The sequence below is a fragment of the Coccinella septempunctata genome, chromosome 4 (assembly GCF_907165205.1).
Source record: "Coccinella septempunctata chromosome 4, icCocSept1.1, whole genome shotgun sequence".
Lineage (NCBI taxonomy): Eukaryota > Metazoa > Arthropoda > Insecta > Coleoptera > Coccinellidae > Coccinella > Coccinella septempunctata.
In genome coordinates, this window is record NC_058192.1 from 918191 (window position 1) to 942689 (window position 24499).

At 38.4% G+C, this 24499-nt stretch overlaps 3 protein-coding genes across 5 annotated transcripts; 2 read left to right on the top strand and 1 right to left on the bottom strand.

Moving 5' to 3' along the window:
- Positions 1-5040: 5040 nt before the first annotated feature.
- On the top strand, positions 5041-8101 carry LOC123312174 (protein PXR1-like). Of its 2 annotated transcripts, XM_044896434.1 has the most exons (4): positions 5041-5285; positions 5352-5725; positions 7214-7466; positions 7521-8101. In XM_044896434.1, the coding sequence occupies exons 1-4, from the start codon at positions 5163-5165 to the stop codon at positions 8007-8009; spliced, it is 1239 nt and encodes a 412-aa protein (XP_044752369.1). In that variant the 5' UTR covers positions 5041-5162; the 3' UTR covers positions 8010-8101. The 2 variants fall into 2 exon arrangements, with proteins under 2 accessions (XP_044752369.1, XP_044752371.1); XM_044896436.1 differs by lacking the exons at positions 5041-5285; positions 5352-5725 and adding an exon at positions 6950-7157.
- LOC123312171 (E3 ubiquitin-protein ligase lubel) lies at positions 8052-23926 on the bottom strand. Of its 2 annotated transcripts, none has more exons than XM_044896432.1 (23): positions 23847-23926; positions 22076-22162; positions 18711-18867; positions 18215-18354; positions 17996-18148; positions 17246-17366; positions 17052-17185; positions 16681-16869; positions 15701-16622; positions 15289-15524; positions 15050-15232; positions 14826-14996; positions 14537-14650; positions 14165-14428; positions 13889-14096; positions 10993-13835; positions 10572-10769; positions 10225-10509; positions 10086-10175; positions 9654-10001; positions 9425-9582; positions 8531-8699; positions 8052-8221 (listed from the first exon to the last, which is right to left on the bottom strand). In XM_044896432.1, exons 1-23 carry the CDS (start codon positions 23850-23852, stop codon positions 8192-8194), a joined length of 7206 nt encoding a protein of 2401 aa, XP_044752367.1. In that variant the 5' UTR covers positions 23853-23926; the 3' UTR covers positions 8052-8191. The 2 variants fall into 2 exon arrangements, with proteins under 2 accessions (XP_044752367.1, XP_044752366.1); XM_044896431.1 differs by lacking the exon at positions 8531-8699 and adding an exon at positions 8878-9046.
- LOC123312173 lies at positions 19137-21755 on the top strand. The gene is made up of 2 exons (XM_044896433.1): positions 19137-19414; positions 19468-21755. The coding sequence occupies exons 1-2, from the start codon at positions 19280-19282 to the stop codon at positions 21160-21162; spliced, it is 1830 nt and encodes a 609-aa protein (XP_044752368.1). The 5' UTR covers positions 19137-19279; the 3' UTR covers positions 21163-21755.
- Positions 23927-24499: the final 573 nt, after the last annotated feature.

Sequence of the window (24499 nt, forward strand, 5' to 3'; positions counted from 1 at the left end):
GGGGAGCTGGCGCTCGAGACAACCGAGGAAACTCTGTTATTTTGAATCGATTTTGATCGGACGATCAAGTGGTCGATGAGATGCACGTTGTAGCAGGATAACCGGCGGTAGCGTGGGAGGGCGAAAGCCTCCTCGGGCTCCCCCAACAATGGGAGACGAGCCTCTCCCGGATTTTGGCGGTATAGCGTATATACACGCGGACTCGCACATGTATACAGAACGAATTAAGGATCGATCCCTGTCCAAGTCGAGCAATGACGTCAGTTATCAGACAAAAGGCCTCTTGATTCTCATTGTATATTTGTTCCGCCAGCTTTCATCTTTCTCGAACGCGGTGTCGCGACGCAGGGCGTCCCTATGGCCCCGTCTCCTTTATGATTCCACGGCTTACTCTCTTTTATTTCGCGAAAGGAGGAACTGAATAGTGACAATTGAAACTGCCGCGCGCGCTTTGTTCGCTGTTTTTTGTTTCCGGTAGGTGGAAGTGGAATGGCTATTGTTTAAATGTCTTACGCCGGTTCGGTGGAAAAGGTGGAGGTGGCCAGGATTGCTTCGTTGAAATCGGGACTGACCTCCGTATTGGCTGCGTTTTCAGGAAATTTACGAGAAAATTTTATTCGGACACCATAGAGATCAAGATGGTCATTCATTTTCAGTCTTGTCACCTTCAGCTGCTTTCATGTGAGGAATCGCCTTTCAACATCTCTTGGTTTCAGCAAGTTTCCTGGCATTTGAATCATTCCTATGGATCTCAAACTGCTTGTTGGACTGTCCAGGGAGAGGCTTGTCTTCGACGCTGAAATCACTGATCTTGAAACCTCGAAACCACTTTCTGCATGGTTTATCAGTTGGAGTATTGTCACCATACACTTCCACAAGCATTCGATGAGCCTCAGCTGCTCTTTTTTACGAATTGAAGAGGAAACCTCTTAGAAAACAGAATTTGACATTGTGACAATGTACTGATGCGAAGAATTTCATTTTCCTTCAATCATCTGTACATTTCTCACAAAAAAAATCAATACTCCTTCAGGAAAAACAATGACCTACATAATTCATCAAAAACCTTCTGTTATAGATGGATGATACTGATATAAAATCAAAGGTGTCTATTTTTCCTGTAAGAGCAATTATGGACGAGTGCTTCTCCCTAGAGAACACGTATGAAATCACCGGCTAGAAAGCCTCAAAATGACCCAACATCTGCACCTTCATTATAGTGTCTGACCATTATTTGAAGACACTCGTGTCGACAAACAAACCCCGGAACTGTCTTCTCGATGTTGAGTAAACTTGGCGATGGAGGGTAGGATAAGGGGTGCGATTTTGATTGATGGGACGTAATTTTCCACAAATTTCATATTCATGCGTAAAAAACAGTCAGATTCTCCCCCGAAACCTCTGAGGCAGTCATTTTTTCCAAATTTGGACTCTTAATCGTGTTTGATTCAGTTACATTTAGCGAATAGACCAAAAATCGAACGAAACTGATGACTTGATGTAAGAATGCTTATATCTTGAAGAAAACATCCAATAATCATTCTTCAGATCGCGCGAAATACGACGTATTGACGTGTCGCATTAAAGCAGCCTTGTATACAGCAATTCCTCCCGAATAAAATGGTACGTGCCCGTCTTCCTATTGCAGAAGTTGTGTATGCAAGTGTTGGGAATATTTCGATTTGAGTCGGGGAACCGGCTTCTTTAGAAAATGTTATGAATAAGAGCAAATTGAAGCCACAATGGCGTCTTTGAAAATCTTCTTGAATATAGCGTTAATTCCGAACAGACTCCTCCGCTCTTCCTACAGGAAAGCTTCGCGGAAATCCAGCGTCGAATTTCTCCGGACGTCCATACGAGTTGGTTTCGACGTGTCAATGATGTTGGTGGAGTTTTTCGAAAGATCGTGTGGCTGCTCAATGGGATATTTGAAATGGAACCGCATTTTTTGTTGAATAATACAGATATGTGTAGATCTGTAGATGTGGCTAACTACAGACCGGTAGCATACACATTGTTTCTCTTTATCGCGCTGGCACAAACGTTTTACCAAAGAATTTTATCAAATCAACTCGATGTCGAATCGAATGGTATTTGGTTTTATCAGTCACAGGTCAGGACGAAGTATAATTAGAAAATACAATGGGAATTTCGGATTCAGATTGATAGTTTAATATTATAGGGGAATATTACAATACATTGGTAGCATTAGAACCTAGAATTCTAACCCGTTGGTCGATATGTATGATTTAAACACTTCTTCGCTGTCTTGGATCGTAGATTTCGGAAATTAAGTGATTTGGAGCATTCTTCCCATGGTTCAGGAAGTAAAATCAACTTCAACACCTTTTTGAAGATTTTGAGAAGACCAAGTTTGCGACGTTGGTCAGCAAAAAGTGGTCTTCGCAGAGGATTCCCAATTTTTTTCTAGTTAGATAAACTATTAAAAAATATCCTCTGAAAATTTCATCGATCTCAGTGCAACCGCTAGCTCTTGACGAATTTTTAAGTGACTCCATTCTTTTTGAGAATTTTTTCGAAGGTCACTTTTCCAGTCGCGTATCTTCCAGGAAAATTGTCGTAGATCAAAATGTGGTACGTATTCTGAACGAACAATTCTTCTAGAAATAAATCTGAGAATTTCATCCATCTCGGCACAACCGATCTGTCTTGAGGAAGTTTTAACTGACCCCATCTTTTTGGGAATATTTCGGTCAACTTTCGAGTAGCGTATCTTCCAGGAAAATCATCGTGGATCCGAATGCTTACATATTCTGAAGAATCAACTTTTCTTGTAATAAATCTCAAGATTTCATCCATCTCGGCGCAACCGTTCGGTAATAAATCTCAGAGACTCAGTTGCTGTGACGTCCATCCATGCACGCCACTGCTCCCTACTCAATTGCGGGTGCCTGGCAGATCTTGTCCTCAAATTGAAGCGTTGCAACCTATTCCAGATTGTTCCACCAGAAACTAAGCAACCGGAAGCTAGCCAGAATAAGCTAAAATTCGGGATGCTGTGAAGAGAGATGTCGTCGTGCAGTTAATAGTATTAACCGATCTTGTGCGACGGTTTCAGCTCTTGCTCCTCCAACCCCATGAGTTTAGGCATCACTTCACGTCCTAGTTACTACACCTTGCGGAACCGGCAGGCGTTAATCAACGTCTTATTGAATTATATGAAGTACTTTTTGAACAGGAAGACAGTTAGAAGACCCTTCAGTAGTACCAGTCTCAGATGTAATGCAGCTTCGGCCAAAATATTAAGCCATATTGAATTAGGCTGCCTTCCGTTTCCTACTTTTGTTATTGTTGAAGTTTTGGACATAAGATATAGACTTTTCCTGAGATTAACTGTTTCAAATCATACGTTCTAAAGGTATGGAAACTTATAGATATATATTACCTAAGCGTAGTGCTTATCTTTTTATATCACCTAATTACCAGATAGAAAATGAGTCAATAAGTGACTTGTTTCGATATAAACGTAGGTTCAAAGAGAAAATATTTGCAAATAAGAATAACCATACTGACCTTTGCACAAAACATCTATACCGATTTGTTTTCAATCGAAAATTCACTTCCGAAGATATGTAGAATTTCAATATTGGATGAAATCACTATCCATGAACTATGAATACACGTTTTTCAATCGCCATATTTCAAATTTATACTCAACCGAACTAGAAAAATCGAGAAACTGTCAAATGGTAGATTGGGATAGTTTTCGTCTATGGGCCAATACAAGTTTTATGAATCTGACAATTTATCTTTTCTGTGATCTAAGCCCGAATGGAATTATTAAACCAACAACGAAAAAAAATAATAACAAAACAGCATTATATCACGTAAGAAAGCATTATATCACCTACCTCAACTGTAGGTGAATTGAAATTTACTTGATGAGGTCCAATATCCCATGTCCATAAATTTTTATGTTGATTTTTACGTACCTATACACTCACTGCGTCATTAACACAAAACAACTCATGGCGATCTCAGGTATGTCGCTCACCCGATGTTTCAAAACGAAGATATCAAGCTGCGAACTCATAGCGTCGCGACGTCATCCAAACAACGCGGGTGTGCGCGACGTTATATGGAAACTCGCGATACTGTTGTGGGTTCTTGACTGATAGTGGATTGGAGGATCGCAAACAATTGAAATCCCCGCTATTCTTCGAAGCCTGACGAGATTCTGTTTTGAATGTTACGCGCAGATGCGATCCACTCTATTGGAAAGCAGTTTTCCAATTTATAGGTTGATTTTCCACTCTGGCCGAATGCATACAGGGTGGCTATTTTCCTTCCCCTCCATTTGAACAGTAGATTTCTCTGAACGAAGAAGGTGAGCTTCCACGAATTCGAATGAGTCAATAAAAATATAAAAGAAACATAAAATAGAGTGCTATCTGACGAAGGCACAACTACAGCTCAACCCAGCCAATTTCAAAGATTGAAAATTGAGGAAAAAAGTTTGAAAATTTTACCCCATGTTCCATCTTTTCCAAAATTATAAAATATTCTGAATGAAAATTCAAGAAAAAAATCTAGATGCAACCGAGGCTCGAACCTGCTAGATCTCGGCGCCAAGACAAGCTGTCTAGCAGAATTATTTCACATCTCACTAAAAATTCCGCATTATGTAAACTATATCAATGATACGGACTTATTTTTCAGCCAAGCACAAATTTGCAACTTGACCGGATAAATATTTTTGAAAATTGTTTTTAGGGAAAAAATTGTGTTCAAGGGTGATTATTTTTTACAGAAGCTGAAACTCACCGCTGGCATTGTGTGTCGCATCCTCCGCAAAACGAATCTACTCTTCTCTACTGTAGTCTAAATTTCGAAAATTACATATAAACACTTACACAATTAATGCAGTTGGTAATTATAATCAACTGAGGAAAAAAAGATTTTTGAAAGTAACCATAGAGATCATAGAACATAGACCATTCCTAAAATCAATATGTTCTGTGGTTCCATGTAACAACTGGCATCGTCGCATTGTTGAAAAAAATCAAAATCCGAGCAGGCAGGAGGTTGACGTTCCTCGTTGTTTTTGATGGCATGTTGCGCAAAGTTCAGGCTCGGACAGGTGACGTTCTGACATATGATACGTATGATTGATATCTGCACTGAAAATTTTTGGGATAATTATGTATTATTTGGCACAATTTTGCTGCATTTGTATCAAAACTGATGTGGATTTGATAGACGTCGATAGTGATGACGAAGATTCGATAAAATTTAAAGAGAAACTTGAGGAATGCACGAAAATTGTAAATATATTCAATATTTCCGTTTTACAAATTCATCTAGTTTGACCTATTGATTTTTTGTCACAGGTTATCAGCAAAGAAAGATTTCCGACAAAAATATGTACCCAATGCGTTGAGAAATTAAAAGTATCATATGACTTTCATGAGATGTGCAAAAAATCATCAAAACTTCTACAAGGAATTTTGTCTGAGTTAGTGAGCGATTCTGAAAAAATAACGACTGAAAATTTCTCGAATTCTGAACTGAGAGTCACTCTATCACCTCTAAAACTACAACAAGATGAATCACAGGGAAGGGTGGCTCAAAAAAATGGATCATCTATACTCAAATCTCTGTTATCTTGTAAAAATATATCAAGAAAAGCTACATTAGACACCAATGATTCTCAACGAGGGGGTCTCCGAAACATCATTGCATTTACTAGAAGTTTTGATTTTGGGTATGTTGAGACAAATGAATCGTCTATTAGTAAGTTAGTTCAGTTTTCTGAAGGTTTCTTCAAAAGGGATTTTTCAGCCTTTCAAAGAACAGTATTGTATATAATTGAAAATAATAATAATTTAGAAGATGAAGATGAAATGTTTAATACAATCCCTGAAGAAATTAAAGAAATGCAATTTGAAGAAGTAATTATAGAGCCTGACATCAGGGTAAAAACTGAATTGATGGAAAATGAAGAAATAATTGAAAATTCTTGTGATAAAAATGAAGAAATAGTTGATCATGCTGTAAATGAAGATTTCAGCAATGATCAGGATTGCCCTAGGAACATCCACACTTATACTACAATTCCTTTCATGCAGAATTTAGACTATTTGAAAAAACTTTATTGTCACCGAAGTTTTTCACAAAATAGTATAAGATGTAGAACTAGAGGAAATCCTTATATAAATCCACATTTGAAGAAACAATTCATGCTCAGAAGTTTTCAATGTAAAAGTTGTCCTCGTTACTTCAAAACTCCTGGTTATTTGAAGGCTCATTGTGCTAAAGTCCACAATGGTCTTAATTGATGTTGAGGCTTATACTGTCAAATTTTGAAACTATATGGTAAACTGAAATATTAATGAACTGGGTGATATGACTTGAAATTCATTATGGTTATTGAGAAAATTCCAGAAGGGATTATAAGAGAATTCCAGCAATATCTCGATTCTTCTCGAGTTGAACTACATAAATATTTCAGATTTATCATTTTACTAATCCGAATTTATGAATGTTCATAGGTAATAAGTAATGTCTGAATTGGAAGGATATTTCCGATTATGTAAAATATGATGCAGTATTGTATTTTGCCAAAACAAACTACGCATTTTTTCTGTTGAACATGATATTTTTGATATATATTCTATTTGAAAAACTTTGTTGTGAATGTTTCCTGTTTTTATAATACACAAAATTTGTGTTTTGTTTGATATATGTACTCAGTATTATGTATATGTAATATTGTAAAGTAAAAATACTTGTTTAGAAATTCTCGACTTTCCTTACTCGCATATTTGGGTACTTTCGAAATTAAAACACACAATACTTGCCGTATCTGGAGGATTCAAATTCAAAAGGAGCTCGCAGGTTTTCTCATTTTCAAGACCATTCTGAGAAACTTTCTTCAAGAACTTAACAGTTCGCTCTTCGCATTTGCTCTATGTGCAGAGACAACTCTGTGTGATAACCTCAAAACAAAATACTAACCTCAAATTATGTGAGTTTTCCCTTTAAATTTTGAACATTTAAACCACTATCTATATACGTGTAATATTTAGAGAAACAATGAATGGCACAGAGAGAATACTAGAAAATACTATAAGTTATCTGTACAAAATATCGGAAGCGTTGCCGAAAGATCTCGCAATTCCGAAATCTTATTATGCGTGAGTATTAATGAGAAGCAAGAAAATTCTATATTTTCACATCTATTTTTTTATAGATCAAAGTGCAGAATACTTGAATTGAAAGGAGGCACCTCTTTGCCATCCAAATTGACTGGAAATAGAGTACGATGTCCTAGATGTTGTTTGAACTTAACCGATTATCCCCCAAAGGTACATTTGAAGGCCAAAAGGAAGCAGGATAAATTTACTAGAAAAATGTTTAAAAGGGTGCAAAGAGGACAACGTCTTACTAGCTATCAGCAAAAATTCAAGCAGCTCCTACCAAAAATGTCTGATAAAAGCGCACTTGTAAGTTGTCGGAATAATTGCCTGATTATATGTTTGACGTTTCATTCATTGCAGATTCGAACATGTCTATTTTGTAAAAAAGAAATTGAAACAGATATTAAATTTCAAAAGAGAAAGAGCAAAACTAATCCAAACGAAAGTACTACTTCTGTTCAACAAAAAAAGAGGAAAAAAAAGAAAGACAAATATGCTGGATTGATACCAAGTGCATGTATAACATTGGATGAAACCATAGAGGAAAAGAAGGATGTACCTGTGAAGAAAAGTGTTACTCAAATTTTACATGAAAATGTTCTGAAGCAGAAAGAGGAAGCTAAAATTAAATATAACGTAGTTGGAAACATCAAAGATAAGAAAAAGAAAAAACGAAAATCCAAGAAGATCGAGGAAAAAGTAATTGTTAAATCTACAAAAATGAAAATAGACGAGAGAAAACAGAGAAAAGCGGAGCGACAGAAAAAAAATAAGATCGAAAATTTATTGAGTGCCACCGACAAACCCAAGGCATCAAATATCTTATCTGGATTCCTTGAATCTTTGTGAGTTTACTATACTTTTAAGGGGGAAGGATTATTGAATGAAATATTTTATTTTTATATATGTATATATTGCTCAATAGACAATTTATTTGGAAATATTGTTAAATTATTATGTTTATGAAAAAAAATAAAAATCGACCAGGAAAGTGATCACTTGGAATAAACGGGACTATTCGATTTGCTGCATCAATCCAGTGGTATTTGCTCCATCACGATCTGAAACAAAATTCATTCATAACAGGACTGATATTCAAAAATGTGAAAATTAGAGTCTCTAAACTAGTCTAAATCATTCCATCTCATGCTGTTTCCAAACAAAAAAGTGCAGTTGCTATTTAAACCTGAATATTTATTTGGGGAATTAGGTTGGACAGTGAGGGGAAAAATTCAGTAAAGTGCAGAAGCTTACCCAAAACTTACTTGCCCAGTGAGGGATCTTTTCTCGGATAAGAATTTATCGAAATCTGAATGTTATTATTAATGTTAAGGGCTCTTTTATTGGGCCCATTGACAGACAAAACCTACCTTCACACAAATTTCTTTATATTGTTGATCATTGCAAGACGGCGACCGTTCAGGTAGCTCTTTTCCCCTTCTGCGAAGTTCTTGAATAACTTCGGCCAAATCCAATATTGTAACGGGGTCCAATTTGTGCCTGCCAATGAGCCCAACTAAATATTCGATGTAGTGAAGCCTGGGTGCACAGAAACAAAAAGTTATTAGTAATCTTGAATTACTGGAAATATGCTGTCTATCGGATGCGCCACATGAGAAGCTTTTTTTTGTCCGTCATTTATCGCAGTTTATTTAAAATCAGGAGTTTTTCTTGGTGTGTAGCGCATCGTGATATAGAGCATATTTCTTGATGGTACCTGTGATAATCTAAATCGGTACATCTCTCTAGGAGTGCCGTATGCGTTTGGCGGCAATTTTTTTGCAGCTCTCCTCACGACTGTTTCTAAATCATCCGCTGTTAATAACGGCATTGGATCTATTCGGTTTTTTCTTATGACACTGCACAGATATTCGATGTAATGCTGCCTGAAAGAATCCAGGTATTCTGATATGTTTATTTCGCGCGTGATAAAAAAAATATGTGATTTTCTCTTGCAAATATACGTTTCCACATCCAGAAGCTAAAGATATTTAAAAAAATTCACCTAATCCCGGTCGATTTGACTTGAACATTTCAATAGTAGATTCCCTTCACCATTTTTTCAAATTATCATATTATAAATATGAACAAACGTGAATAATTGATGGGGGACATTTTGTAGTAGGATTTATTAGGCATTTCCATATTTTAGCTCATTTTGTCGCTTCGGTTTAATCGCCAGCCAGGACAGAATAAACCATAATGATGTGAAAAGCCCAATAAATCCTACAACACATCAATATATCTTGACAATTCGTATTTACTTGCACAATCCAGCCTGTCCTGCCAGTACTTCATTGCTGCAAACAGTGTCTATCAGTCCATTGGGAGTTTCCCTTTGAAGGGGAATGCAACATTTCAATCTTGACGACGCATCTTCTCTGTTCGACTTGGATTCAGTATCGAAAGCTACCTTATGATCCTAGAAACAAGAAGAAAAATTCGAAACTACTCCAAAAACGCTGTGAGGAGATTATTTCAGCTGACACTCACCTTCAGAAGTTTCTGCAACTCTTGCGGCTCCTTGTCCCTCAAATAAAACAGGCAGTTCCTCGGATGGTGGGCGTGCAGTCCTAATTTACCACAATACGCGCTCAGTCCGCATTTCGCACCCATCATGAACGGTTTTCCACAACCGTAACAAAATTCGTGCTTGCACTGGGTGCAGGTGAAGTGCATGCATCCACCCTTGGCCAGCGAATACTTGAACTTGCACTTGGGACAATCTATGCCGTTTTCCTGTAAATGCTTCGCCACCGCCGACTGTTGGTTCTCTGGGTCGTTGGCCTCTTTCCACTCTGCGAATTTCTCGCAGGAGATGCCTTCGTGTTGCTTTTCCCACTAAAAAAAATCTCTTCAGAAACGAGCGCAATCTAACGATGATTCAGAAAGAACTGCAAATTGATTCATTCTACAGCAACTCACCAGACGTCTACATTCCGCACAAGTCACCGCCTTACAATCAGGACACATGAGTCTCTTCTGCCTCGGATTAGCGAAAAAACCTGAGGAACACTGCAAAAAAACATAAAAACCTCCTCCTAGAATCTCTTCACAAACTCACCTGTGCGCACCACTTGAAATTGGGATCTTGCATCAGCGTCCTATCCCTCAGTTTCTGCTGGAACAACTCGTGAACCTGGGTCTCCAGAATCCCTTTGAGAAGGATGTCCAAATTCGAGAAATAGTCCGAAACCTCGTCTTCAGACAGTTCGTTGCTGGACAACTCCGGGTGCTTGCAGAAGGGGCAGGTGCAGTCCATGATGCTTCGGTCAGTCACTTGGATTGTGAAGTAGTTCTTGGCACATTCGAAGCAGCATCTGTGCACACATTTCAGCATCGATACAATCTGGAATGTGAGGTAGTCGTTAGGTGGTAAAACAGAATGATGTGATGTGATGGTTGTATTACTTTATTCATGGGATATTTTCCAGCACATAGCTCGCAATCCTGCTGCAAATAGGCTATGGCAGCGTCGAGAGTGCTACATTCTTTGACCGCCTCCAAAGCTTCTTCAGTCGAGAATTTCAGACCGATGAGGTTCGCAGCTAGTTCAGCTTCTTGATAGCTGTTCACCTGTCTCTCTGCTAAGAATCTCCGAGCCTGTCGCTGTTAAAAATAAACGAGAACATGTTCATACACATGTGGATGTATAAAATTTGGTGCTTTCACTTAAAATTTCGTGGATTCAGATAAAAAAAAAGGTTTTCTATAAATGAAAGTCTGACAATTGTATTATCTACAAAGTTAACAGATTCGAATCTAAATATTTTTGATAGCAACACAAAAAGATGGTGCCTGTGTGAATCTTTTCTGCGTTATTCTATCTTACCTCCCTCTCCTCGCTCTCGGTGGGCTGCCTGAACTCCACCTGAAAATCGGTGCTCAAAATTTCCATTTTTCTCAGTCTATCGTCCCCGCCCTCTCCTATTTCCACATCCCTATCCACGAGTTCCTCTTCGGACTCGCAGGTATCGTCTATATACCTGTGACTCGGCGTGTATCCATCGGTTTGCTGACTTATATTGCTCGTCAGCTCTTCAACCTTAGCACTGATCTCCGACAGATTCAATTCTAGCTTCTCGTTCAGCTTGTTGAATTTCTCCTCGAATTGCTCGTAGTCGTCCGATGTAGGTTGATTGGTGGATTCGTAATCTTCTTCTTCGAATTCTTCGTAGCTGTCACCGTCCGAATACTCCAGGAGATCCTCAACGTTGCTGTCCGAGACTGAAGAATCGCTGTCGTTGTCCAGTGATTTGGTGTACGAGTATTGTTTGGAGCTGGTGGACTCGAATGAACTCATCTTGTTCGATGCGAAATTTTGTCTTTGTCTTCGTTGTTTCTCCACTGCTTCCGGTTTGTTAGACTTCGTATCGTTTGGTGTTAAACTCCTGGCTCTTGACAACTCAACATTTTCCTTTGCTGTGGTATCTTTAGGTTCACTTTTCGATGTTCTCATCAGTACCTTGTTGGTCGTGTTGGTACCTGTTTGTTTATCTTTCGTTGCTTTTACAGGAATTTTGCTCACGTTTCCATCCTTCTCCAGTTTGGGTTCAGGCTTTGGTATCGAATTTTGTCTAGTAGCTATCGGTATTTTCGATCTTTTTGGTATGAGTGGATTCTGAGACTTCGTAAGTTTTTCTTGTGGTTCAGTCTTCTCGGTTTTCGGTTGGCTTTGAGTAACAGCTGTTTCCTCGGAAGGTTCTGTATCTTTCGGCGTTATGAAGCAGGATTTATCATTATCTCCTTGTTCAGGAGTCTCTCCAGCTTGTATTCTGGCTAATTTACTGATGTTCACGTTAACCGTCAAGTTATTCCTTTTTCGAAAACCTTTTTTTCGTTTTAGACTCGAAGTTTTTTCCTTAGGGGCATTGATTTCACATGCGTCTTCTATGAACTTTTCTTCGGATTCCCCTGTTACTGTGGGTTGAATTTCAGGTTTTTCTGTATATCCTGATATCTCTTCACCAGCATCAGGAACTCCTTTCGATTTTTCCTCAATAATATCGGCTTCACATTCTTGCACGTTTTTCTCCACTGACTCTTCAGCAACTCTTTCTTCTTTATCGTTTATTCTCCCTTCTGAAGTTGGCAATTCTCCCGAAACAGGGATTTGACTGTTGTGTGTTTCTTCAGTTTTCGATGGATTGACGTTACTTTCAGAGCTACTCTCATCGTCGGAAGAATTTGTAACGCAGGATAAAGACGCTTTTCTCACTAAGCTTCTCGATTTTTTCTTAGGGGTTCTAACTGGTCTTCTAGTTCGAACGTTTGGCAACCTTAGTTTGAGAAACCGTTTATATTTCATCTTTGTATCTTTTTTATCTCCCGATTCACTTAAAGTTTGGTCTGGGGTTTCTTTGTCGTTCAGGTCACTTTGTGAGTTACCTCTTTCTACCTTCTCAATTTTTTCTTGACTCTCCTTATTCTCTTCTGCAGGTGCTGGTGAATCTGCTGAGCAGTCTGCATGTAAAATGTTTTGTTTTTCAGGAGGAAGCTGTTTTAGTTGCGTTTCAAATTCGTCGGATTCGATCACTGCTGTGTTCGTTGGAATTTCTATTTGTTCTTGCTCCAACATTGCTTGATTGTTGTTTTCTTCCTTTGGTTCATTTTCGAGTAACAAAACTGAGTTCGTTGGTTGTGCTATTTTGTCAGTCTCATTTATATTTGGAACTTTTGTGTCGGTTTCATCTGCATCTATTGATTTTTCCTCGTTTTTTAGTGTGATTTTCGGTGTCGTTATTACTGTTTGAAAATTTTGGGGAAGTTGGATTTTAATTGCACTCTTTTGGGCATTACCATTCAAAGCATCGGTTTCACTCTGATCCCTTTCTATATTTTCGGTCACGTTATTATTCTTGGAATCCTCTGCTAGAATTTCCCCTTCTGTACAAGAATTTCCAGTATCTGTGGTTTGTAATCTTTCATTCAATTCATTTGAGTTGGCACTGATCATTGTTTCTTTCGCTGTAGTTTCTTGTTTTGTTGTTCCTATCTTCCCATTTGATTTGTTTTCTTTCTCTGCCGATTCTTTTTTTAGTATAATCCTTGCAATGCTTTCTACGATCTCTTCCTCAGCTTCCCCCTCGTTTTGGACCAATTTAGGCAAATTTACAGGACTTTCCGCGTTACTAGATAACACGATATTCAAAGTACTAACACTTGTCCTTTGCGGAAGAATCTGATCGGGGGAAAAACTATTCTCCAACTCGAAAAAATTCTCAACGGCATCCGAAAATTCTTCGTTTATGTTTTCGTCGTCACTTATTTCCGACTCTGATTCCGAGTCAACTTTTTTTCTTTCACCTTCGTCTTCACCGGGATTATCGAGGACTTGTATGACCGTACTGCTTTTCTCGACGTAAATTTTATTTTTCGCGTGGTTTTTGTTGGTCTTCGGTTCCCCATTCCTGATTTCTTTCTCGATGTTGCTGTTGAATTCGTTGAGGTCCAACAGGTTTTTGGTGATTTCAGTTTCCAGCAAGGCGATTTCTTCCGTTAGGTTCGACGACGATGTGGAATGTGGAGGAGGAGATATACCGGGTGGTGTTTGTTCGACGGTTGGTTGGGTACTTACTTGTGAGGTGGCTGGGGGTAGAGTTATCGCTAATAAATCTGAGAGAGGACTCACCGCTGTATCTGCCGTTTTATTTTCCGCAGTCATATGGACCAATTCTGGAACATATTTGAGGGTGAAGGGGGCGTTTATCGCAGAGGGTTTTACTTACCTTCACCCCTCACCTTCTCCAGCAGCACCCCCTCGTTACCTGACTCGTTATCAGTGCCTACAGGCGGTCCCCAGATCCTCATCAGAAACGGCTTCAGCTGGGTCTTGTTCAGCTCGCTGTAAGCCGTTTCCAAGTCCCCATGATTGGCAGTCAGAACTGTTACTATGTCCTCCCTGCTGTAATCTCCCCTGGAGGCAATTTCTGCATACTGAAATAAACATGGAATACCAAATTAACTGAAGATTGATTGATGATGATTCCGTAGAATATTCTTACCTTCTTTTGCCTCTGTTCAACGCACTCCGTCACAGCAGGCCACAAGACACCTTTGTGGAGGATCAAAGCTTCACGAGCCTCTTTCTCAGAGATGGTTCCGATAATGTTCATCGGCATCTCTCGACCCATCTGAGTAGCGAGAGTTACCACGCTTGTTAGCGTAGTCTTCCAATTCTGCTTCAACCATTCTATAGGATTCATGTCTTTGCATTGGTTCAGTGCTATCTGGACCTCGTCTGCACTGAACTTGTATTGCTCCGCTTCCTGAAACATATATCTTTCTTATTCTTGCCAATCTACGAATTTCAAGGGATTTATCTGTCGCCAAAACCGACGGACCAATGACCACCATGGTCTACAAATTATACTAACCCTTAGAAGCTTCACCAGTTCCATGCCTTGGGCTTTGTAAGTATCGTGTCTTTGAAAGCTGAGATCTGAGGCGAAATCTGGTCGAATTTCTTTCGAATAAGACTTGGAACCATCCTGTAAAAACAGTTTCAATGATGTAAAACGGTCATGGAGAATTTATCTGGGGATGAAATGTAAACAAAACGGTGATACTGAAAAATGCACTCTTCAAATCAAAGCCTTTCACTGCCACAAGAAAAAAAGAAACGAAAATAAATGTTAGATGGGGATGAAACACATTTATGCACACCATGTAAACATCCCTCGATGGTCTCCTTCTGGCATCCGGTCTCCTCACGTCCGATATAGAAGATCTTCTAGAAGCCATGGGTCTTCTATCTCTTGGTGAAGTTCTTTCGATGTAGACGTTATCAGGGTAGTCGAAAGGGGAGGGACTATGTTCTCTACTTCCCGGTAAACTCTGGAAATCGGCACAAATATCACCTTTACTTAACCCACCAAGGTATAAATTACCTGAGAATCTGTGGTGAATGAGTGTCTACTGGATGACCTATAAAGTGACCACTGGGAACCTTTCCTGGAAGAGTCGTGAAGAGAACGAGATCTTTGCAAATTCCTCTTGAGGTTCCTGCTCGAAGGTCTACTCCTAGTAATCTTATCGTTGTCCATGGACACCAGAGGGACATCCTCGTATGTCTGAAAGAACACGAGAAATCAAGACTTGGATCCAACCAAAAAAGGGGGGAATTTACTTGAGTGGCAGCGCCTTGAGGTGGAGGAGACGTCGAAGTACTCATAGTTTTAACCTTTGGTTCACTTTCACTGTTTTTCAAACTCGATTGTCTTATTACAGTTTGCGTTTGCGAAACTCCGTCACAGCGTGAGACTTTACTGAACACTTCTTGGTCTTTGCTAACGTTTTTATCAACATTCGGCACTACGTTTTCTTTCTCAATTTCACTGGTCGATATTTCTAGATCTTCTTCTCCTGCGAAAACAGGAAAAGAAATTGGTTAACTAACACAAAAACACAAGTACAACTAAAAGAACACCGATGAACAACTACAACAGCACAAGGAAGTAAAAAAATGGTTTGCTAGTATTTGGTTTGCAAGGTAGAAAATTTGGTTCCGGGCCAAAAGGATATCTTTCGATTTGTCCTACCTTTCTTCTGGTCCATCTCTTTCTTTATCTCATCTTTGGGCATTTTCAGGTTTCCCAGTTTGTTCATCAGAGACTCTGTCTCGCTACAGTCTCTGCTGTAGTTGTCCGATGATCCGCTGGTTTGCATCTTGTGTTCTTTCTTTTTGGATTTGGACGGTGGTAAGTTCTTGGGAGAGAGAAAGTTCGGCTCTTCAGGTTGCTCGACCGATTTCGCAGCGTCTGTTCTGGTTTTGCAGCAGATCGAGCAGATCTTGGTGTCGAAATCATTGACGAAGGTGCAATGTTCGCATTCCCAGGACATTTCGGGTTCCACTTTCAACACAGGCTTATCCAAATGTTCCTCTTCAGACGAATCTTCCTCTATTATTTCTTTCTGGCTTTCCGATTGGTACTCATCGTCACTATCGCTGGATTTTGCAACGCTACGACGTCCTCTACTCAGCGAAACCCTGTCCACCAAGTCTATGGTGTTCCTTCGTTGAACTTCCCGAGGTGCGGACATAGGGTCCCTCAGGGATCTTTTCCTATCGGTGAATCTGCTGCTGGAACTCTTCCTCTCGTTCCTATCGTGGTAACTGAAAGTAGATCTTCTGTCATCCTCTTCGTCGGAATCGCTGTGCTTGTACTTCCTTCTGCTCTTCCTGCTCAACGTGGATTTTCTTGATTTGACGCTCTGGGTGGGTGATGCTGGTCTTGATTGGTTGTGAGCCACTTGATTCATCGGCATAGGGTATGGGTACATGGAGGGAGGCGGACCGTGCCAGGTTCCCATCCACATGGGGTTCATAGGGTAGGCACCGGGTACCATGTTCAAGCTCATATTACTACCGGATCTCCTGGGTTCTCCCCAGGTACCCCATTGTTCCGGCGGCATTTGACCTTGGCAGCACGGAGGGTAGTTCAGATGGGCGGTTGAATGGGCCTGCAATAAGTGGTCGAAACCTTAACACCTTTCAGGGTGAAGATTACGTTCGTCATACCTGTTGCATTGGAACAAAGCCGTGATGTTGATGTTGGTGAGGAATGTTGTTCAGGTCGAAAACAGAGGCACTGTGATGCTTTTGAGATGGTGGTATCGAGAACGTGCTGAATTTCCTCTGTAAAGGTCTGCCTGTTGTTTGGCTCCATCTGTCCCTGTCGGAATCTGGATAACAGCTGTTTCGGCTTTGCTGTAAAGAATAAGCTGAAGCTAGTTTCGTTTTGAGCTTGGAGGAATCGTGAACAGTTGGCTGAGTGAAGTGAAAATTTGTTAGGAATATCAAAAATAAGTTATCATACAAGGATTTTAATGTAACCTTGAAATATTGGTGAGAAAATTCCAAAATTATTTGTTATCCTAATAAGGTTTTACCTGATCAAAATCGTCGCAATTCGAAGATAAATTCGGTGTCGTGCCCCTCATGAACATTTGGTGCTGGCGGTATCTTTGTTGCAGAGATGGACTAGGACTCGAAACACTCATTCTATCAGGTGATGCCCTGGGATCTATGAATAGAAACAACTTGTCGGGTATAATACTCAATTTCGAAGCTATTTTTCACTTACAGGGGTGATTTGACGGTGGCGGAGTGGGAGGCAAAGGTCTTGATCCCATCATCTTCTTAAGACTTCCCATCTTATCTTTGAATGAAAACAAGTTGTCTTTTTTCAGTAACGATCCTATTCCCTAAAATAAAACCTACATTATCGCTTCAACTTTCCTGAAAAGTAGGCACACTTAGTTACTTTCATGATTGCAGGATGGCTCACTCGTTATAATGGTTGGTGCATAAGCTGGCCATCAAAAAAGCAGGTTGGTAACAACACTAAACAAACATAGTCAAAAATATTATGGGTGAAGAAGGAAACACTATCACATTGAAAAAAATTAGCTGATTTTGTCACATAAGTTCCACAAAGGGACATGAATAAATAAAATTGGACTCATATGACTAGTGGCTATAGAGGGTTATTACGTTAGAAGAAAATAAACATAATAAAATTAAATTGTGTAAGGTATTGGCGTGAAGGCTTTGATTTGGTGGATGCTTTGTTCTTAATATATAGGATATATAAGAGCATAATCCAAGAAGAGACACAAGAGGCTATTCCTATGTTCTAACAAGTTGAAAGACAGATAAAACAAAACAACAAAGAGTTCCTTTCATATGGGTAAACTACTGTTATACAGGGGTGGGTCTTTGACTTGTAAGATTAATTTCCTTCATCCTTTGCTTTCTTATTTAAATTTTTGAGGCCTCCCCTTGATGTCACTTCCTGCCTACGCTTCTATTGAAAACATTTTTTGCCACCTACCTGATTTGCTCGTGAAGGTGTTGGACTGGGACATGGGGATGGACCTACAGACCCTGCTCTTCTGCGTCTGGGCGGGGGTACGGGGGGTACAGCTGGTTCTCCTTTCGGGGGTAACGGGGGTAGCAACGGCTGGGAATGACGAAGATCGATTGCCTGCAGAAAAAATGTAGAATGTACTTGTTTTAAATATAATGCAATTAATCGAATTCAGGATCTTGCCTTTCTGATATGGGTATGTCGCTTGGGGTGTCTGTGAAACATGTCATCACAAGAAGGACAAAATATTTGTGCACATTGATCACATTTAAGGGCTGGTACTGGTGAACCACATAGTTGGCAGTGCAAACCATCATTGTATGCTGAAAAAACAAATCCTCAATTCAGAAAACCTCCCCCAATGCCATGATTATTGGGCCCAAAATGCAATGTACAAATGGTGAATGCGCTAATTCAACTTACCCTTTGAGAGCAGTTTCTCTGAAGTAAACCTCATTATTATAAAGAGTTTGAAGACATAACTGATCAAACTAACTTAATGGCTGTGTATAACTCCTCCATTCAATTCAAAAAGAACAAACCGAATAACTCAGAATCGGATTGAAAAAACCCAATTCACAATAATTCTAGAAAGTCCTTTTTCAAATAAAACAAAACTTTATTGTATTCGTTTATTTAATTTTAACTCATCCCCATATGTATTTTCGCAGATACTTACTATTTCCGTTTTTGTTCATTAAAGGAGCATTGGAATATTGCCCAAATTCAATAACTTCATAGTCCGGTTCTGGAAATTTTCCATGTTTGGAAATTTTTGATTTTGCATCATCTGTTGGTATGGGTGGTGGTGGGGGACCACCCGATCCGCTTTTATTCTAAAAATAATCCAAATTTACAATCAGAAAATCTAAATATTATGAATGTCATTGACTTTTATATTCGAATAAGATCCATTCTATAAATTTTAAAGCGAAAACTATTCAAAAAATATTAACCACATTTTATACTGATTCCAATAAGAATATACATTCTCATAAAGTTTTCCATATAAAATTATGAGGCCGCGAATCAATTCCTTCAAAAATGCCGACATTCGGAGAAAATGAATAACAAGCTTCAGCATTTCAAATTTAAATTTAGACTGGTAATATTTAGCGCTGCTCTGTTGGCCACGCCAATTTTTTTGTAAAATGGGATGTAGAAAAGAACATGGCGGTTAAGTTGACAAAGCTGCGATACATTGAAAAATTTTAGTAAAATTCGGTCCAGTTTTAAAAACAATATTTTATGACGATGTATTCATTGCCAAATTTTTGTCGAGTATGTCTGAAATATGAGAAGAACCTGATAGACCTGGCACATATAGAAAATGAACCAAGTGAAACGCTAATGAGTAAATTGGAACAATGTGTATCTGAAGTGGTATGTCTAATTTGTTGTTTATTTTAACATGTATTGATATTTTCTGTTTGTAGGATTGGACGGCATTCAAACCTCTTCTATGTCATCCTTGTATCAAAAGACTGAACATTGCCTTTACATTCAAGAGGCAATGTATGCAATCAGCCACTGTACTGAAAAGTTATGTTGAACTTCTGAAAGATAGTCAGAAGAAAAATGAATCTCAGAATACATCTGCAGCTGATGCACAGCCAGCACCTGGGGCTTTTATGGTTTTACCTAATCAAAAATTTCTCAAAATTGTTGTGGGCCCACAACAACAGAACTCGTTTCAAAATGTTTTCCTCAATTTGATTCCAACTGGTACCACAGGTAATTTGAACACAAATTCTACTCTAGCTCCTGTAACCATAAATCCTGTTCCTCCTAAAGATTCAGTGAATACGAGTAAAGATAATAACCAAAATGTTTTCGTCAATCTTAATAACACTATGCAGAAATATGTACCAATTGCACCTGGCAAGCCAGCAGTTAAAACTTCTGCGAATAGTACACCAGTAATAAACCAATTATTAACAGATACAAAAACCGAAGAACTTAGTGTAGAAATAGATCCTACGATATTTGGATTGGGATGTTCCGATTCAGAGAGCTCTGGTCAGGAGGATGAAGTGAATGACTGGGATGAAGTTATTTCACAAAGTCAAATAAATTCTAAAGAAATGTCGAAAATGAATGGTGAAAAGGGGAAAGGGAAGAAGGGTGGTGCGTTTGGAAATTATGTTCCTATTTTACCAAAACATGCGGCTGACTTTTTTAACTCGGGACAGCATTTCCTCTCAGCTGATGTTTCCACAGAAGAAGAAGGTGGTAATAAGATTTTCAGCTGTGAAACATGCCAGGTGAACTTTGCGAATGTGAAAGCCTTGAAGAACCATATCAAAATGTTTCATATGGGAAAATATCCCTTCAAATGCGAATTTTGTTATGCGGAGTATGTTACTAGAGTCGACTATGAAATGTGTGTGAATTTCCATAAAACTAGTAATGAGAACGAGGAATCGTTGACGCTAAAAGATTTCGCAAATGTTTCAATGTCGTCCCAACAATCTTCACAGTCAGCTTCTGATGGTGAAAGTAATGGAGCACCAGGTCCCGGCGAAGAAGGAATGATATTTTCTTGCGAACTTTGCAAAAGGCAATTTAACAGTTCCACTGGATTGTTAAGACACAAGGTTCGAAAGCATCATCAGAAAAACAAGAAGAAATACTTCATAAAGGGTATGAAGAACGCCAAATGTGATATTTGTAACCGCGAATTTTCTACACAATCTTACATGCAACTTCATAGGAAATTACATTTAAGAGATGATGTTGGTTATAAATATAAGGTATTCGGCAAAAGTAAATATTCTGAAGCCGACAATAAAGACGGAAAAGAAAAGTCTCCCAAACGGAAGAATGAGGAGGAGGTGAAGAATGAAGCTGAGACGATAGATGTAACTCCTGATATAACGCTAGAACGGGAAACTGAGGAAGATACTGATTCTGAAGGCGAAAATCCAAGTAAAAGATTATGCGATAGACTAGAGAATTTAACACCAGAGGTAGAGATAACTAGAGTCGTTAAAGCTAAAGAAGAAAAGATGGATGACAGTAATGATGATAATCCTTTGAAAATGGACATTGACGAAAGCTCTAAAGAATCCACTGTCAAGGATGAAACGAATGATGCTACTTGTGAAAATGACACTAGTGAAGTTCAATGAGAAATTTAGGTTTTATCATTTGATTTAAAAGTTTTTATCGATATCTAGATCATCAGGGAATATAACTTGATGTTTCGTTTATTTAAAAATTACTAATCGAATCCAGCAAAATATTCAGTTTGCAATGTTCTCGACAGAAACCTTAGTGCCTATTCCAGAAGCAAAAAATATTGTATAAAGAGTAAATAGATATTCTTTTCTGCTCGTCTACATTCCGCGTAAATCAACTTGTTATACAACAAATTTACATTATTTATCAAATTATATTTTTAATCGTTTAGTTTCTTACTAAATCCTTTGAACATATCATTCTGCTTATCAGAAATGAAGATACAAAAATGTGTAGAAGGGCAGGAATAATCACTTTGAATTTTTGTGATGTGTTTAATTGACTATCGACTTTATTTTATATTTAACCTATAACAACTAGGATTAAGTGATTTCTTTATTGCCCACAAGTATTATCATTTATTTAGAACTTGTTCATTATTATTCAAATTTTTTTTTCCTGGAACAAATATACAATTTATATTTTTAGGTATACACATAATGTTTATTAGCTGGTACGTCTTTATAATAAAGTTGAAATTTTTGAGGTGTCTTCGTTATTTACATTTGGGCATAAGAAGAGATACTGATGTTTTCATTGCTTTTAAATAAAAGGAATCTAAGAGCGGTGCACTTTTTCATATTATGCCACGTCATAGTTCTTTTAGCCATCGGAAAAAATAATAATCATAATCACTTGTGATTTATGAGCCATTATTCACTGGTCTATCAAACTTGATGGTCACGAGCACAGACAGGCTTTGAGCATAGAGTTATTGCAATATTGAGGTGATCTTTTCACAATCGTGGATAATTTGTGATTTTTTTGGGGTTGATGGGGAAGAAGAGCTTCTTGTGTACTTACCACCCATTGTGGCATGTTCCTGGTGTTTCGCAATCGATTAGAAGGGTTGGTTATGCTGATGGGGCGCCACTTGGCATCATTTTTGTTCTGGAATATTCATATGCTTCAGTGCTTATCGATAAAGCTCTTCTAGAGAAATAAATTGGGAATTTTCATCGATTTTCTAGTAAAAAATGATTGGTTGAAATTCGTAATTGCACTAGGTACTTTCAAGATAGAATTCTGTTGGGAGTTAAATTTGCCGAGTCGTCTCTTCAATTTTCAGCCATCGAATTCCATCTTTACTTGAACGTAAGAGTTTTCCCGCATTTTTGCGTGAAATCATATAAAATATCTTCGTTTTGTAACGAACACTAAGTTTCGGCTTAGATCTTAACGTACGAAAATTGCTTCTCAATATACTCTTTGCATTACAAGCGAGTGTTATATCTTCCGGATATTAAATTTGGAAGGATTAGGCAAACATCGAAAGCAATAGATCAGGAAATGATTACACTAGTAAAAGCCTAAATATATCCCAAAAGCTATTTTCGAAAGTAAGCCGACGTATTTATAAAAGTGTAACGACGCTGAAGCAATTTGGGTGTAAAGCTGCATTCACAATCAATTCGCGGGCCGAAGTCCACTTCGGCACGAAATTAACCATTCGCAATAATCTTGGAACCAAATACTCAAATGAATCAAAAATGTAACTGATCAAAACATAAGCATCAGCATCATCTATAGCCGGCACGAAATTCCTTGCCGAAGTGATAGTTTGCAACTTGCAAGAAATTTTGTCTTGAATTTCATTGTGAATGGTAACGGAGAACGCCATCTGCTAAGCTTCCGTGCCGAAGTGCACTTCGGCCCGTGAATTGATTGTGAATGCAGCTTTAGTGTTTTATTAGCTAGCTAGACGAAATGGGGTAATCGGAATTTCATAAAATTGTGCTATCATAAATAAGACGAAAAGATGTGTGGATTTTGATTTTCATCAGCAGCGGAGAAATTGATTTCTGGATAAAAGCTATGGTAAAACTTATTGCTAAAGCAAGTGGTTCAACCGTTCAACGAAAATTTCTAATAAGACACATGTGCGTTCTGTACGTTCAATGTTTATTGGATCAACAGCTCTTATTACTGTTTGGCCTTCAAGCTACAGAGCTGCATTTTATTGAGGAAGCTATATTTTATTGAAGAATTTGAAAAATTCCATCCATTCAATTATTCTTCGTGCATACGCAGATTATAATGAATACTTTAAACATTTCAGATGAAGCTGATGCAGACTTAGGTATAGTTTTTCAAATACTTATAGATTGCGAACGATTATTTCCAGGTTTTTCTGATTTTTATATACAACTGGGGATGCCAGCTTTCTATAAAACCTGTTTACAGTGAATGTAACATAAGAATAATTCTCTCTGTATATAAATGCAAGAAATACTCTAGAAATTTCAAGAAACCTGGCACGTTCGAGGAATAGCTACAGATTTTCAGTTTTCCTGAACAAAAAGCGATGAGAAAACATGACAACCTGTTGTATTGCTAAATTTCGATCGGGTAATTCGAGAACTGTATTATTTTCAATGGGAATCGACCGTGAATTACCAGAACCAATTCATCCTGCATCTATTGCTCGACATCCAATCGCAAAAAAGCTATTATTATCCAATTTTTGCGGCGCTGACTGAGGTTTTGACAGTTTCGAGAAGTGCCGCAAAACGAAGAGCGCTTTTCCAATAACAATAACGCGTTCGAACCGCCTACTATTCTGAAGAAAACTCACATTCATTTTCCTGAAATTATCTCGGAAATAATGTTCACATTATAGCACATGGCACCACAGATTCACTCGAAACTGTGGCCCATGGCGTTCTATCTCTCCGAGTTTCTAATATTAGTCTCGTTTGACACTATGCCAAAATTCGTGAGTATTAATAAAACATTCTTGTTCGTTGTAATAATGATCAATTTCGCATATGTGAGATTTATTATGTTACCCTTCAGTTTTCTACCCTATAGAACGCTACCTTCATCCTGTTCATTCACCCTCTGTAAAAAGTTCACACTTTTCTGATAATCCTATCGAAATCCTGAATAAGGAGAACTAAACCATCATCTTCTGATGTTTCCACCTTGAATTCGTTTAAAAAAAGAATGGTGGGGGCAGCATGCGTACGTCTTTAGTTTTTCTCAAATATGCAGGAAAACATTGATAATGAGTCATGGAAAGAAAACTATAATTATGAATGGTGATTCAAAATTAATTTATTGACAAGGACAGACATGTTTCGAGAAACAGCATCCACAATGTTGAGGAAGGAGATATGTAGTTTGTTAAGTTGTACTGTTTTCATCTCAATTTTGCTGAAGATGGATATATTCTTTCAGCTCATTGGTCGATCATAGTACATATTTCTATAGAGATATCTCCACGAA

Bases quoted from the DNA above. Each gene is read 5' to 3' on its own strand.
- LOC123312174 (XM_044896434.1), top strand. From the start codon at position 5,163: ATGTATTATTTGGCACAATTTTGCTGCATTTGTATCAAAACTGATGTG. The intron at 5,286-5,351 runs GTAAATATATTC...TTTTTGTCACAG, and splicing joins TTGAGGAATGCACGAAAATT to GTTATCAGCAAAGAAAGATT. The intron at 5,726-7,213 runs GTATGTTGAGAC...ATTTTTTTATAG, and splicing joins ACTAGAAGTTTTGATTTTGG to ATCAAAGTGCAGAATACTTG.
- LOC123312173 (XM_044896433.1), top strand. From the start codon at position 19,280: ATGACGATGTATTCATTGCCAAATTTTTGTCGAGTATGTCTGAAATAT. The intron at 19,415-19,467 runs GTATGTCTAATT...TTCTGTTTGTAG, and splicing joins AACAATGTGTATCTGAAGTG to GATTGGACGGCATTCAAACC.
- LOC123312171 (XM_044896432.1), bottom strand. The intron at 15,525-15,700 runs GTAGGACAAATC...CTGTTTTCGCAG, and splicing joins AGAGATGGACCAGAAGAAAG to GAGAAGAAGATCTAGAAATA. The intron at 10,770-10,992 runs GTAAGATAGAAT...TATTTTTAACAG, and splicing joins CCGAGAGCGAGGAGAGGGAG to CGACAGGCTCGGAGATTCTT.